This window comes from Anoplolepis gracilipes, chromosome 2 (assembly GCF_047496725.1).
Source record: "Anoplolepis gracilipes chromosome 2, ASM4749672v1, whole genome shotgun sequence".
NCBI lineage: Eukaryota > Metazoa > Arthropoda > Insecta > Hymenoptera > Formicidae > Anoplolepis > Anoplolepis gracilipes.
This window is the reverse complement of record NC_132971.1, coordinates 7,974,184-7,991,162: the sequence shown is the minus strand read 5'-3', so window position 1 is coordinate 7,991,162 and position 16,979 is coordinate 7,974,184. Positions and strand designations below refer to the sequence as shown.

General features: G+C 27.7%; 1 protein-coding gene and 1 pseudogene across 2 annotated transcripts; both read left to right on the top strand.

The window, feature by feature from the left end:
• Positions 1-1,519: 1,519 nt before the first annotated feature.
• LOC140676084 (facilitated trehalose transporter Tret1-like) lies at positions 1,520-7,294 on the top strand. Of its 2 annotated transcripts, XM_072910761.1 has the most exons (5): positions 1,520-1,685; positions 3,331-3,602; positions 4,699-5,123; positions 6,434-6,851; positions 6,955-7,294. In XM_072910761.1, the coding sequence occupies exons 1-5, from the start codon at positions 1,655-1,657 to the stop codon at positions 7,057-7,059; spliced, it is 1,251 nt and encodes a 416-aa protein (XP_072766862.1). In that variant the 5' UTR covers positions 1,520-1,654; the 3' UTR covers positions 7,060-7,294. The 2 variants fall into 2 exon arrangements, with proteins under 2 accessions (XP_072766862.1, XP_072766861.1); XM_072910760.1 differs by having other exon boundaries at positions 6,434-7,294.
• A 1,959-nt stretch (positions 7,295-9,253) lies between these two features.
• Positions 9,254-13,666, top strand: LOC140663262 (facilitated trehalose transporter Tret1-like; annotated as a pseudogene).
• Positions 13,667-16,979: the final 3,313 nt, after the last annotated feature.

The following is a 16,979-nucleotide window of genomic DNA, read 5'->3' as shown; positions in this document are numbered from 1 at the left end:
TAAGTAATAATATTACTATGTTTGAGCAGAATTTATTGAGTGGTGTTTAAGTCATCAAACTCAAATAATCTTGGACCAAGCGAATACTAATTTAGAAGGAATACTTAATTATTATATTAGGCAAATATTTAATTATTATATTAGACATCATACAAGTGACTTTATTTTTTACAATCATCTGTATGCTTCTTAAATAATTAATTATTTTACAATAATTACACGTTAACACGTAAAACGGTATTTATGTAATTTTTTGTGACATTAAGTCATGTATATGTATGGTCTAAATTCTATTCACAATATACATTTTTGCAAATGTCTCTTATTTATACATTTTTCTAGTTGTTATATGACAATGTTGACAATATAAAATAAAAAAAAATTATAACTTTGACTTCATATAGCACCATACTAACTGTTCACAAAGAAATAAATTGAATATTTTTGGAGTTAAAGTTCCTTTTTAGAAGCAATAAATATATTCTCACAACAATATAATATTTAGATAGCAGTTTTTAGTATTTTTATTATTTTGCACATCAAAAAAAAATAATATAAAAACTATTGCTTGTGTTTTGAACACCACACTGAATTACGCAACCCAGGTTATTACTAAAACCATCGATGAAATAATAATATCTCACCAATGATATCCCATTTCTAAACGGTAAAGAATTATTGTTCAGTGCTTGAAAGAAAAACCCTTATATATCCTCACTACACACGCGCGCGCGCACACGCACACGCACACACGCACACCCACACGCACACGTACATGCATACGCACACACAAATCCTTTTTTATATTATGATCAGTTTAGTATGAAAAGTGTCCAGTCAGTTTATGGGTTTCGTTCTTTCATGTAACATTCGTGTTATAATAATAAATATTATAATATGTTATAATAATAATAAATTTAAGTTAATTCAAAATCAAAGTTGAAGTAAATATCATTTTAAATAAGTTCAATGGCTCAGATATCAAATGGTGCATGTTCAAAAAACAAAAGTTTCAAAAATAAATTTAACATTCGTATTTACAATAAGGGTCTATATAAATAATTTAATTATGTAATGTGATTGAATTTGAAAAAAGATAAACTCAGTGATGTTATAATAGTTGAAGATGAATCGCATTGTTTGTACCGCAAATCTGCTAATAACTCAAAATTGAGTAAACTTTTGGTGGACGTGACATCTGAGGAATATATGTTAAAGATTAAATTAGCTTTATCATTTATAGCATTGGTTTTATAGTTTATATTAATTAACACATATAAGTGCAATAAGCGTAATAATCCTAGATAAGATATCTTATCATTTTAAAATTAAGATTATATAAATGTTAGGTAATTATAGTCTGTATATTTAAGATCGTTTTAAGTTGTTTTTTAAAAATCCGTTCAGGTAGCCAAATGGAATTTTAAGATCTTACTTAAGATAATAAAATATAAAAACGGACTATAAATACAGCTTTTTCGATATTATTATGTTTTTTTTTTAATGTGTAATGTGTTGGCGTAATTTGTTGGCAAAATTTACACAGTTGATCTGATAGCATTATCTGAAATATTTTTACTTGAACAAAATTCAGTCAGTTTGTTTTTGCAAATTCATTCTACATTTGCACGTGAAACTGATCATATTGTAAAAGATGAAGAAATTATATCTTGCTGCTGCAGCAGGTATGTTTTTTGGAATAATTAGACAAATAAACTTTTGCATGTAAATGGCTTGATTCTCATTATTAATATATAATTCAACTTAAAATAAATTAAAAATTATTTTTTTAGAAACATACAATTTTATTTAAATTCTCTTTATATTTAATTTGGGAAATGTTTTTTATATTTTTTTCATGTTTTATTTTTTGGAGCGTATTACTTTTTTTTAGTATTATGTAATCTCTTTAACTTTATATACTTTTTCTTCGTATACTCAATAATGTTAATTGTTTATGATACATAAAACAATTATATTAATATTGTCTTAATTTTATCTTAAATTTAAATGTAATATATTTTTAGAAGTATGAAAGTATAGTTCCTTTCTAAAAAATGTGAAACCTCGAACTCGAATACATCGAAGTGTTGAAGCCTCTCTTCCACGATGTTAATTGGATATCTCGTTCGCGTGCGCTGCGACTTGTGTCATTAGTGTCGTTTGCGGCTGTCAACTTGTTATGCAAATTTTGACAGTTTGTCTAATTACAATAGTTTACGTAATACAAAGATAAATTAAAGGAGATGAAAAATAGAGAAGAAAAAAAAAGAAAAAAAAGGAGAAAAAAGGAGTAGGTTAAAGCAAATAAAAAAGAGAAAAAGAGAAACAAGTAAAGAAAAGTACATGTATCATAAATGTATATATTATATGTATATGATGTACCTATATAACACGAATGAAGCAAATCACAGTGCATAACAGAAACAGTTAATTAACATTAAGGAAAAAAAGCTTTAACGCTTTAATATATTCACGTTCGAAGTTTTATGCCATTTTTTATAAAGAGAAAAATTAGATTAGAAATTATATGTAATATATATAATATTATAAGTTTGGAGAAACTGTTAAACTTTTAGCGTTTGTTAATTTTAACACATGCGCACAGAGAAAAAAAAATATATATATATACATATATGCGATTATTGAAAAAATTATAGCCTATGGCCATCTTTTCCGTATGGCCATCATATCCTAGTTTACCCTATCTTAGAGCATACATATGGAAGAGGAATACCATTGTTTTCCATGAACTAAAAATGTGTCCAAGATATATGCGAGAAAGAAAAACATAGATTCCTATTTTTTTTCTGTGCGCATGTGTTAAAATTAACAAACGCTAAAAGTTCAACAGTTTCTCCAAACTTCAAACTGTTCCTTGACATCTTTCAACATTATTATAATCTTATTATTATTGTTTTTATGTTTAACATCATTATAATTTATAAAAAATGTCATAAAATGCAATAAATCGAGTTCATATTTTGCATAAGTAAATATAAATATACATAACATTTTTCATCTATTATGTTATACAGTTTTTATTATATGATTTATTATATTATAATTAAATTATATTTTACGTTAAGTTAAAGAAATACATATTTAAAAAAAAAATTTTTTCTTGCAAATTATACATATAAAAAAATAATATATTAAATATAACTTTAAATAAATTGTCTTTATATATTTAAAAACTTTAATTTTAATATAATATTAAAATTATTAAATTATTAAATTATAATAAAAACTATTACAAAAATATAAATTTTATATGACAACTCACAAACCCGACACATAATCAGTTCTAAAATTTATTTATTTCACTAGGAAATTTAGGTATGTTAACAGTTGGCCAATATTTTGGTTGGGCATCGCCATCTTTGCCTGTATTGATTCAAAGAAAAGATGAAACATATCCAGTTCGTTTGACCACGGAAGAAGCATCTTGGGTATCATCTTTACTTATAATAGGTACAATGGCAGGTTGTATTATTTGTGCCTTTTTAGTGAATGTTATTGGCAGAAAAAACACCATGTTATTCGCGGCTGTACCTTCAATTATTGGTTGGTTGATGATTGCCTTTGCAACATCATCATGGGTAATTAAATAACTTCTATATTTGCTACAATATATTTATATAAAAACGAAATGATACATCAAATGTGTTTAAATTATATTTTGATATTAAGAATTCAAGTTCACTCTCTATCTGTTCATTTTACTTCTTATAAATCCAGATTTTTTATCTTAAGAATTTGACTAGCATGTTTGCATTGTATATTTTATGCACATAATCTATTTTTTTAAAGATTTTCTTTGAAAACAGTGCAATTTAAATTTAAATTTTATGTTACTGTGCAATTTATAAACAAACTTTTAATTTTCAAATAACTTTTAATATCTATTATATGTATATGTTTCCTCCGTGATTTGCATGCAAATACCACATCAAATACTTACATTTATTTTATAAAAATATTATTATCTGATTGTTATCTAATTATCATTCGACGATTGTTGAAATAATATTTTTTATAAAATCTATTTTTTAAATAGCCTTAATTCAGTTTTATAAACATGAAATATATTAAAAAACAAATTCGTTCAAGTTGTTATATATTGTAAAAAACTATAAAATAATAATACTCAAAGAATCTCAATATGTTTTGTCAACTTTATCTTACAATTAAAATAAAAAAAAAAATATTTCTCTATATATTTTTATATTTTTGTTATTTATGTCACTGTAATAATAATAATAATCAAAAACAACAAATAAATCTTGTATTATCAGAAGATTTAGCTTTCTCTTTCTAAAATTTTCAATTACTATTAAAAAATATTTTATAGAAAAATTATTAAAATCATATTTCAAAATATTTAAAGTATTTAATATATAAATAATTATGTAAGCGCTAAATTTCATTAAAACTATAATAACATTTTTGAATATTATTATGTTTATCATTAAAATAATACAAAGATATTAAAGTAAAATAAATTAAACGTGGTTTTTAGAAGGGGAAAAGGAATGAAAGCATATATAAGCAATTTTTAACTATATAGAAACTAATATGTTTAATAAAAGTGTTAACATTATCTTTCTGAGTCATTATCCTTCTGAAAACATTAAAATGAGCATCAATTTGACACAATACATCTATTAACGTTCTTATTTTTTCTGTGTTTCTCAGGAGTTGTATATATCGAGATTTGTGGCCGGATTATCTACAGGTATTACTTATCCAGCGATAATAATATATATTGGTGAAATTTCACCAGCGAATATTCGTGGTATTTTGACAGCCATGTTAACAGTCACTTCAAAATTTGGCACTGCACTTGAGTACGTGATAGGTCCATTTCTATCAGTTAGAAATCTTGCTTTTGTGTCCTTGGCGGCGCCTTGCTTGCTTTTGATCACTTTCATCTGGGTACCGGAATCCCCGTATCAATTGATGCGCCGCAATGCTAGACAAAAAGCCATAACTTCTCTCATTCAATTGAGAGGAAAAAATGATGTTTATAAAGAAGCAGATGATATTGAACAATCTGTGCAATTTGATTTGACAAATAATATTGATTTTCGAAAAATTTTATGTGTCCCTGGAAATCGCAGGTAAGATATCAAACTTTGTTTTGTCAAAATATAAACGATATTCAATATAATCAATATAATCTTCAAAAATATAATTATTTTCTATATTATTTTATTTTCTATATTTAGCTATATGTATATGATATAAACGGGGTGCGATTTATACTTTTGTTTTAGAAATTTTGTTAATGAAGTTTTTTACAAATGTATTTTTTATAATTATAATATATGTTAATATTAAAAAAATATTTTCTTTATAAATATTAATATAATATTATAAATTTAATATTGGTAAGATTTAATGAATCATAAAATTAATATGTATATATATTATAATATTTAAAGATATGTTGCAAAATTTATAAATGTATGCATTGTATAAACATAAATATTAGAAAAGTATATTCTAAATAAAATATTTTATATACATGAATCTGCAAACTAAATATTTATTAAGACATTTTCTTAGCTATGTGATACTTATATATAATATATATTTATAAATTTTGTAACACTTCTGTGAATAAATTATAATTCTCTGCATAAAGAATGCAAAGTCATTATAGTTAAAGACCCTGAAGTAAGAGTTTGGCCTTGAACGACTAACGGTTGATTAGTCATGACATACAATGGCGGAATCAATTAGTACTAAAGTACAAAAATTTTAACATAAATTATAAATTAGATATAAATTATTTTAGTAAAAGTAGATTAAAATTTTATATTTTGTGACAAGTATATAAAATAAATTAGTTACACATATTTAAATTATTTTCTATAAATATTTATAAATATTTTCAAAATTTTATGTTAATATAATTGGTAACATTTATTATGAAAAACATAATGTAAGGATAAAAGAAATTATTCTACAAAAAATTTAAATTTTGAGTTAAAAAAAAAAGGTTAAAGTTAATAATGATTATTATAATAACTATATAATAATAATAATAATAATAATAATAATAATTATTATTATTATTATTACTATTATTATTATTTATTATTATTAATTATTATTATTATTAAATTACTATTATTAAATTTAAATATAATAATTATATTGTATTATAATTTTTTATATATTATTACTTACCTTTCTTATATGTCATACAAATTATCTTATCTGCCATAATATGTATAGAAAGAAGATACATACATATCTATCTTTTCTGTAATTACGTGTCTTGTTTTCAAACTTTTCCATCATATTATGTCACTGTGTTTAGACTCCTATCCCTTTAGGAACTCTAATTATAGTAACTTTTGATAATTTTTAAACTATCATCCTATTGTAGAAGTATTTAAAAAGTGTGAATTTGATTTTACAGAGCCCTAATAATAATGCTATCTCTAGTGATTACTCACCAAATGAGCGGTATTCAGGCCGTGGAACAATACGCTGAGTTAATTTTTGATCAGACAAATAGTAAGTTAGATGGGAAATATTTAACCATGATACTGGGAGCGGTACAAATGATTAGCACAATCACTTGTTTGTTTATTATCGATCGCAACGGCAGGAAATCGCTGCTGATCATCTCCACAATCGGCTCTGCCTGTTCAACCGCTATGGTCGCGATATATTTCCAATTGAAGCATGATGATGTGAACACTAACAATGTAACATGGTTGCCTGCTGTCGGTGCAATCATGTATGTAATCATGTTCTCTGTAGGTCTAGCTCCGATACCGACTGTCATGGAGAGTGAACTATTTTCTACAAACGTAAAAGCTTTCGCTACTATGGTAAATGCTATTACAAGCTGTACCATTGTCTTCGGTGTGACAAAAATGTATCTAATTGTAGCCGATAATTTCGGTATACAAACACCGTTCTGGATATTTACAGCGTGCAGTTTCACTGGTGCTGTATTCATGTTTTTCTACGTACCTGAAACCAAAGGCAAGACTTTGCAGCAGATACAGAAAGAACTGCATGGCTCGTCAGGTGTAAAAAAAAGATTTAGAAAGCAATGTTACGTCCAAGTCCGTGGAAAGGATGGGTCAGAAGAAGAACGTAACAGGAACTGTTCCGATGTCAAATATCTTACCGACGAGTGACTCGCTTGCTCGGTGGTATCTTTTTGGTCAGAGAATTTAATCTCTTTTACACGGGACGGGACCAAGTGTGATCCTTCGCGGAAAGAGAGAGGGAGTTAAATAAATTTGTTGATTATTTAATATTTTAATTACATTTATTTTTTTAAATCCTAACGTTATACATATGATTCTTTCATATAATTTTTCTAATAGCGGTCTTAGATTTAAATGTGTGTACGTGTGCGTGTGCGTGTGCGTGTGCGTGTGCGTGTGCGTGTGCGTGTGCGTGCGCGTGTGGCGTGTGCGTGTGTGTGTGTGTGTGTGTGGGTGTGTGTTTTAATCGCGGATGTTACATTAGTACGGAGGTCATCACCCAGAATAATGAGAGGGAGAGTGAGAGTCTAAAATTTTATGTTCTGGGTGGAAAGTTACATCTTTTGCTTGTGTTGTTATAAAGGACTGTGTGCGTGTGTTACGGGTCTGATTTTATCTAATTAACGATTAATTAACTCGACTTACTATTTTAGGCGAAGTCTTGTGTTCGGTAGTCTTGTGGTGTTCTTTCCGTTCCTGTGTTGTGCTGCAGCTGAGCGTCGAGGGTTGTGCTCATGGATCACGCACTGAATTTGCGTTAACAAATAGAAGGAGAGCCCGAACGAAAGTCAAGTTTCTACGGGAAGGTACTGATAGAGCACTACTAACTGACATTACCGACACCGAATTTCTGAGTGATTGACTCTAAGAACTCTAAGAGCTTGTAGAGGTTTTAAGAATAATGATCATAAGCGTTTTAGCAATTCTCCCTTTTTATATAATTTTCCTGAGGCGTGTTGGGTAGGACCACGTATTGAGATTGGTCCGAAGGTATCTTTTCTTCGCCTTGTTTTGATTGTCGCTGAGCTCGTGAAAATTAGAAAATTTTAGAATTTACTCAGCTGTGTTTATTATTCGGTTACAGAAGAAATTGAGAATTTGTCGTTGCTTTTTTCTGTACTCGTTTGGAAATCGCGTCTAAATATTTAAGTTATGGTGTAGCAAGAACGGTCTATTTATCGCGCAACTTTTTCTTATTATTGATTGGACGATTATCATTTAATCCTACGTAGTGACGAACATCGAACTGTAATGTATTTTTATCATCGAGCCCCTCTGTATTCATTGGGAAATCGTGTTGAAATGTTTAAAGTGTTGTGTGACAAGAACGTTTGTCGAGTGACTTAATAACTGAAGACGCAGTTCTTTTTTTATGCTCCTTAACCCTTGTTCCCAAGCGTCTTCCTATAAGTCCACGTAATAAGCATTGCAATTTTTACAATTGATTTTATAGACGACATTGCTGAGTGAATTTCTCGGTAAGTTATCTTTTCCTACCTTAATGAGCTGGCGAAGGTTGTTAATTCCAGTATAAGACAACGTTGCATTCAAATTTTTTGTCAATTTTCTGAATTGGTCCGAAATATATTTAATGTAAGGAATATTAAAGAACGATTTTTTTGTTCTCTACTGTCATATCGGCAGTGTCATCTACATTGTTGTCCTTATGGTTTTTCCTATTTTGCCTATAATTTCAGTCGTGTATGTGTTGTTCCTAACACGACGGTGCGGCCGTCGTTCGTCTCGCTCTGAGTGAGTTAGCCATTATCTAATCGGTTTTATTAATTGTGAATTTTCAAATCTTTGACGATATGATTTTAATCAATAGTGTTGACCACGCCTTTACGACCGGAACCGTTTAGGAGGCTCCTCACATAGGATTTAGCGAGATTGACTAAGATGGTTTTTTAACATAACTGATAATTTGCGACATTTAGTATGTATTCATTATTCATACTTATTAACTACAAACATATAAATAACATAAGTCTGTGTAATAATTCTTAATAAGATATGTAATCGTATTTAAATTAAAATTAAATTAAGATATATGTACATATAAATACCTGGTATTCATAGTCTATTCTTATATTTAAGGTCATTTTAAGTCGTGTTTTAGATTGTTATGAGATTTGGTTTAGCCAATTAGGTGGCCGAATGGAATTTTAAGACCTTACGTAAGATAATAAAATACGGCTTTTTTGATAACATTATGTTTTTTTTCAAAATGTGTGATGTGTTGGCGTAATGTGTTGGCAAAAGTTAATCTAATAGCATTATCTGAAATGTTTTTAGTTGAACAAAATTTAGTCAGTTTGTTTTTGCAAATTCATTTAACGTTTGCACGTGGAACTGATCATATTGTAAAGATGAAGAAAATATATCTGCTGTAGAGCAGGTATGTATTGTTTTTTGAATAATTAAACAAATAAAACTTTTAGATATAATATCGACTTGATTTTTAATATATAATTAAACTTAAAACAAATTAAAAATTGTTTTTTTTTTTTTATAAACACGCAATGTTATTTAAATTCTCTTTACATTTAATTTGTGAAGTATTCTTCATATTTCTTTCATTTTTTGGAGCGTACTACTTTTTTAGTATTATGTAATTTCAGTTACTTTGTATTCTCTTTTTTTGTATACTTAGTAGTGTTAATTGCTTATGATATATAAAACAATTATATTTATTTTGCCTCAATTTTAAATTAATTTTATTAATTTAAATTAATTCATTGTAGTATATTTTTAGGAGTATGAAAATAGTACAAATGAAAAAATAATATATTAAGTATAACTAAAAAAATGGTTTCTATATATTTAAAAATTTTAATTCTAATATAAAATTAAAATTATTAAATTATTAAACTATAATAAAAACAGTTACACAAATATAAATTTTGTGTGTACGAACACACACACACACACACATAAAGTCGATACATATCAGTTCTGTTTAAAATTTACTTTTTTTACTAGAAAATCTGATTATGCTAACATTTGGCCAATACTTTGGTTGGTCATCGCCATCTTTGCCTGTATTGATGCAAGGAAAAGATGAAACATGTCCTGTGCGTTTGACCACGGAAGAAGCATCTTGGATCACATCTATATTGTCCCTAGGCACTGTGGCGGGTTGTATTATTAATGCATTCATAGTGAATGTTTTTGGTAGAAAAAACACTATGTTATTCGGGGCTGTACTTTCAATTATTAGCTGGTTGATGATAGCCTTTGCAACATCATCGTGGGTAATTAAATTAGTTCTATATTTGCTACAATATATTTATATAAAAACAAAGTGATATATCAAATATGTTCAAATTATATTTTTAAATTAAGAATTCAAATTCACTCTCTGTTTGTTCATTTTACTTTTCATAAATCCAGATTTTTTATCTCAAGAATTTGACTAGCATGTTAGCATTGTATATTTTATGTATATAATCTACTTTTTTTAAAGATTTTCTCTTTAAAGTTGCAAAGAAAATCTTTAAAAAATATCCTCTATTTCTTGTCGCATGTAGGTTCACCGCAGATTTTTCAACGCAGATTTTCAGTGAACGTATGGTGCGGAATCATTGACACGAAAATTATTGGACTTTTCTTTTTTTATGGTCATCTTAATGGTGATAGATATTTACAATTTTTGCAAACAACTTTTCAAGAATACTTACGCGATCTTCCATTATCTATTTTTCCAAAATTATTTTTTAACAAGATAGTGCTCCAGCACACAATACACGTGCTGTAGTCAATTTTTTGAATGAGAGATTTCCTAATTGTTGGATAGGTACTAATGGCCTTGTGCGATGGCCACTGAGATCTCCGGACTTAACATCTTGACTTCTTCCTTTGGGGATACATTAAAGACATTGTCTATGCTACTGTTTCAGAAAATGAAGAAGACTTATGTCATAAGCTCACTACAGCTATTGAAGACATTACAGCAGAAATGCTACAATCAACAATGAGAAACGTTATAAAACGTGTTGAATGCTGTATCGAACATGATGGTGGAAGTTTCGAGCAATTCATAAATTAATAATAAATGTTACACAAAAAAATTATTTATATATTTGCTCAACCTCTTTGACATTCCAAATCAAATTCAAAAATACTATCATTATAATCCAGTTTATTTCTTCGATACTTTAGATACCGATTATCTCGTAAACAATGCATAATATCAATTTTTTACTAAATATGATTTTGATTGCAAATGATTCCTACTACATAAATATGTAAAAAATAGGGGTATCAATTTAAAAAAATGATGATGATCTTCATAACTCGCAAAGATCACAAGTAAAAAAAAATATTTTACATGCACTTTATAGCAGACTCAAAACCGTGCAAATTTGTCTTATTAAACTTTCTTGTAACTTTAACCAGTTACGAAATATTTGCTCTGATATTTATGGACGGACACCCTGTATATGATGTTCCATTTAAAAAATTAAACATGACGTTCATGTGACCTTCAAATAATTCTTCAAGGTCAAACCAATAGTACCCTTTTATGGCCTTCTCGAAACAATGCAACTTTTGTCTGAAACATTTTTGTCTTAAACTTACGGATTTTGAGATATTACAGTGCATAGATTAAAATGGCCTACCCTATATATATATATATATATATATATATATATATATATATATATGTATATATATATATATATATATATACATATATATATATATATGTAGAAAGGCGTTTTTTAACTATATGGAAACTAATATGTTTATGTTTAATAAAAGTGTTAACATTATCTTGTTAAGTTCAGAAAATACCAGAATAAGAATCAATTTGTCACAATGCATCTATTAATGTTCCTATTTCTTTTTTATATTTCAGGAGCTGTAGATATCAAGATTTCTGGCTGGATTATCTATAGGTATCGCTTATTCGACGACAGTAATATATATTGGTGAAATCTCACCAGCAAACATTCGTGGTATTTTGATATCCATGTTAATAGTCACTTCAAAATTTGGTGCCACACTTGAATACGGGATAGGTTCATTTCTATCAGTTAGAAATCTTGCCTTTGTCTCCTTGGCGGGGCCTTGCTTGTTTCTGATCATTTTCATCTGGGTACCGGAATCTTCGTACCAATTGATGCGCCGCAATGCCAGACAGAAGGCCATAAATTCTCTCATTCAATTAAGAGGAAAAAGTGATGTTTATAAGGAAGCAGATGAGATCGAACGGTTTGTACAAGTTGATTTGGCAAATAATACTGGTTTTCGAGAACTTTTATGCGTGCCTGGAAATCGCAAGTAAGATGTTACAAATTTTGTTTTGTCGTAATATGAACGGCATTTAATATAATCAATATGATCTTAAAAATTAATTATTCTCTATATCATTTTCTATATTTAACTATATGTGTATAATATAAAAGATATACGTTCAAGATTTATATTTTTCTTTTAAAAACTTTGCTAATGAAGTTTTTTATAAATATATTTTTTATAATATATAGCATATGTCAATATTTAAAAAAAAATTTCTTTATTATAAATATAATATAAGGAGGGAGGGAAGGGGACAATTTAATGAATCACATAAAATTTATATATATATATATATATATATATATATATATATATATATATATATATATTGATATTTAAAGAAATGTTGCAAAATTTGCAAGTGTATTCTAAACATAAATAAATAAAAATATATTCTAAATATAATATACTATATATATATATGAATCTACAAACTAAATATTTATTAAGACATTTTCTTAGCTATGTATTATTTATAGAATATATGGTTTATAAGTTTTGTGACATTTTTTTAAAAATTAGTTACTAATTCTTTGCATAAAGAATTTAAAATTATTACAGTAAACTTTTAGTAACTGAATTATCCTGTTATGGAAGCAAGAGTGTGAATTTGATTTTACAGAGCCTTAATAACAGTGATATCTATAATTGCTATGCACGAAATGAGCGGCATTCAGGCCGTGGAACAATACGCTGAGTTAATTTTTGATCAGACAAATAGTAAGTTAAATGGAAAGTATTTAACCATATGATACTGGGAGCGGTACAAATGATTAGCATAATCATTTGCATGTTTATCATCGATCGCATTGGGAGGAAATTGCTGCTGATCATCTCCACAATCGGCTCCGCCTGTTCGACCGCAATGGTCGCGATATATTTCCAGTTGCAGCATGATTTAATAAACATTAGCAATATAACATGGTTGCCTGCTGTCGGCGTAATCATGTACATAATCATGTTCTCTGTAGGTTTATCTGAGTTACTGTTGGTCATGTTTAGTGAACTATTTCCCACGAAGATTAAAGCTCTCGGCGGTATGATAATTGTTACCTCGATCTGCATCTTTGTCTTTGGCGTGACAAAATTTTATCTGATTATAGCCGTTAATTGCGACATACAAATACTGTTCTGGATATTTACGGCATGCAGTCTCGCTGGTGCTTTATTCACGTTTTTCTACGTACCTGAAACCAAAGGCAAGACTTTGCAGCAGATACAGAAAGAACTACACGGCTCGTCAAGTGTAAAAAAAAAATTTAGAAAGCAATATTTCCGCGTTAATTTGTTTACGACAAATTCATAAATTATGCTTAAATTAAAAATTTTTTTCTAATCGTAAATCGAACTTTTATTCAAACTGATATTGCAATTATTTTGTTTGAAATGATCTTTAAGAGTAAATTAAAGCAAACTTTATATTTTATTATTTCTGTAAGACAAATGTAAAGAGAGCATAAGTATTGAAGTACAGTTAATGTATACACTTTACAAATATTTTTATAATATAATTTACGATAAAGAACACTGCAATATTTAATGAGTTACATTTATATAAATGTATATTTTCTCTCACCCTCTCTCTCTCTCTCTCTCTCTCTTTCTCTCTCCCTCCCTCTCTCCCTCTATTAATAAATTCGCAACTACAAAACATTTTATATATGTGTAGGATAGATGATAAAAATATATATGTATATTTATACAGAAAAACTTAGAATCACGCTGTTCTCTCTACGAACTACAAAGAGCTTCTTCAGTTCCGCTCGCTTTGTGTCGTTTTATATCGACGTCGGGCTTTTCGAATATTTGGCGGCGGCTTTTATTACAAAAGAAAAAGATACTGTGCGCCGCGACTTTTATCGTGGTGGCTACGCCGCGCCGTGCGACATCAATCGTGCCGACAATCGCGCTCGGCCTCTACGACGACGCATCAGAACTTTTGATACTACATATGTAATATATTTTTTATGTTAGTTGTTGTTTATTTATTATTGTTTATTTTATTAGATATAAATAAATCCTATGTAAATCGATGATATAAGTATATATAAATATATGTATACATATATGATGCATATACAATACATGATGTGAATATACAGGGTGTAACAGAGAGCCGTTCTTATTCAAAACGATTTGTCGAAGCAAGTTGGGGAAAAAATTTTTGTGATAAAATTCCCAATGAAGAATTAAATGGTGACACTTGCAGTTCTCGAAAAAACTGGAAAATCGGAAAAATGGATCTAAACTTCATTATTTCAAATGAGAAGGGGCTCGAGTGAGGCATCATTGGATAGGACTTTTAAAAAGAAACAACTTTTATAGGAAAAATTTTGTAATTCGTCCAATCAATTAAAAAAAATGCAAATAATTAATTTTCATTCACAAATGCTCGAATTCTTTCCATTGACTTTCAAATAAAACATTGTAATTCATGTTACGATGTTTACTTTTCTTGCTCAATGTAATTTAATCTTATTGTGGGTTTATGTTGTAAATATTATATTAAATTCTTTTTCATTTTAAAGTGAGATTTCGCAAAAAAAAGTCGTCTGATTTGGGTACTCTGTTACACCCTGTATATAAATAATAATCAATGATACATTAATATTACTTAAGAATACAAAACGAAAAAGTTTATTTAGCAACGTTTTAAGTTTTAAATATATATAGATAATATTATAACATTTCATAAGATATTTATTATATACTTATATATATTCTCTAATTTACTTATAATAAGATATTTTTAATCTTTTTTATATGAAACACATCATTAAACATATAGAAACTTCTTCTATTTGATAACAAGATTACATAAAAACCTTGTAATGTTTTAAATAAAGCTGATATAATTATTAACTAAATTATCTAGAAAGTGTTTTATTAACAACTTTTTATTATAAAAATATTATTTAACATTCGTATATAAAAACAATTGCTGCAAATATAAAGAAGGAATATTTTATTGTTGTAGCAATAGATAAATAGGTACATATTCATTGAAATGATTTCAACATAAACGTATATTTTTGAAAAAAATTAATACATTTATATCTTAACAATATATCGGAAATTATATAGTTTGTAATTAAAATAAGAATCAATTTAATCTATCAATATATATATTAATGTTTCTTTTCCCCTGGTTCTCAGAAGCTGTGAATATATCGAGATTCATGGCCAAATTAACTGGCATTAAAAGACATCGCCCATTTGATCACATATATTTTTATGAAATTTCACCAGAAGATATACTTTTATTATTTTGTTAGTATTTATTCTAGTTTTGTTTGATTTACTTTTCATATAACTTATTTTATTATAATAAATATATACAATATAATATTAATATCCAGATTAGTCAGTCATCGAAAAGGAGTAACAAGTATTATCATACTTTTTATCATACTTTAAAGAAGTAAGTCTCGAAAAAACTATCGAGCCTAAAAAACAGGTCAACGACCAGGAAAGTCATTCTTACGCTGTATGTTTTAGACATTCGGTAGTTCTTTTGATAAAGAGATTTAATTTTTATTGCATGGGCTAAAACTAAGTATGATTCCAAATTAGGAAAGCAACACCAGGGTTAATTAATTTTACGATCTGCAGTAACATGAAAAGAAATACAAATATAGCTAATATAATGTATATGTATGTGTTTGTAATTATTATCTCGTGTATTATTACACAAATTTGAAAGTTATAAGTCAGAATAATGAAAATAAGCATATAAATGAGAAAAAGTAAGTGTATATAGATTAAGACAGAATTGTAGATTTTACCGCCCGCACGTACGTTAAATTAAAAATTAAAATTTGAAATTTTATCGTCGAATGCATCTAAATTGAATTAATAAATAATAAAATTTGTCAAGCCCGAGCCACAAGATTCATTCATTTATTCCGATAATTTTGTATACTTTTTAAGCGTGACTTTTTATTCCTAATTCTTTTGATAGTCTACAAATACATAATATAAAAGCTACAATAATTAAATTGTTAGATGGAAAGAATTTGAAATGAAAGGGTGAAAATTTAAGAAAAGGATAGTACGGATCTTAAGCGTGCCTGTGAAGGAGAAAGAGGAGAGATGAGAAATTCTCCTGTGTCTGTGTGTGTGAGCTAACAATAAGCGACTGATAATTCTCAAATAAATGCCAATCAGTTTCAGATCACACTTGCTAAACTTTTGAGGAGAGGTAGGTAATAATAATAAGAAAAGTCACAGCTTTAAGAATGTTAATATAGACAATCTGAATATGCATATGTTAAAACGAGAAACAAAAATAAATGGGTAAAAATAAGTGACAGGAAATAAGAGCGACTGAGAAAAGCAGAAAAATGTAATAAATAATTCCATAAATGAACGAACGGGTTAACGATTTAAAAAAAATGAAACATTCTGCGGAAATCTAAGAATTGTTAAAATTTGAACAAAATGATCGAAGAAAGAAAGAAAATAAAGATTTAATAAATTGAATTCTATTTTGTTGGCAAAATGGGAGCGGAAGAAAAATTGCAATTGCTGGGGATAACCGAATGTTGACTCTATTTTTATCTATTAATTTAAAAAAATTTTTAATTATCCATAAAGAGCTTGTTGATGGACGTCCCTCAGAGAATTGGAAAAAGTTACATTTATAAAACATGAATT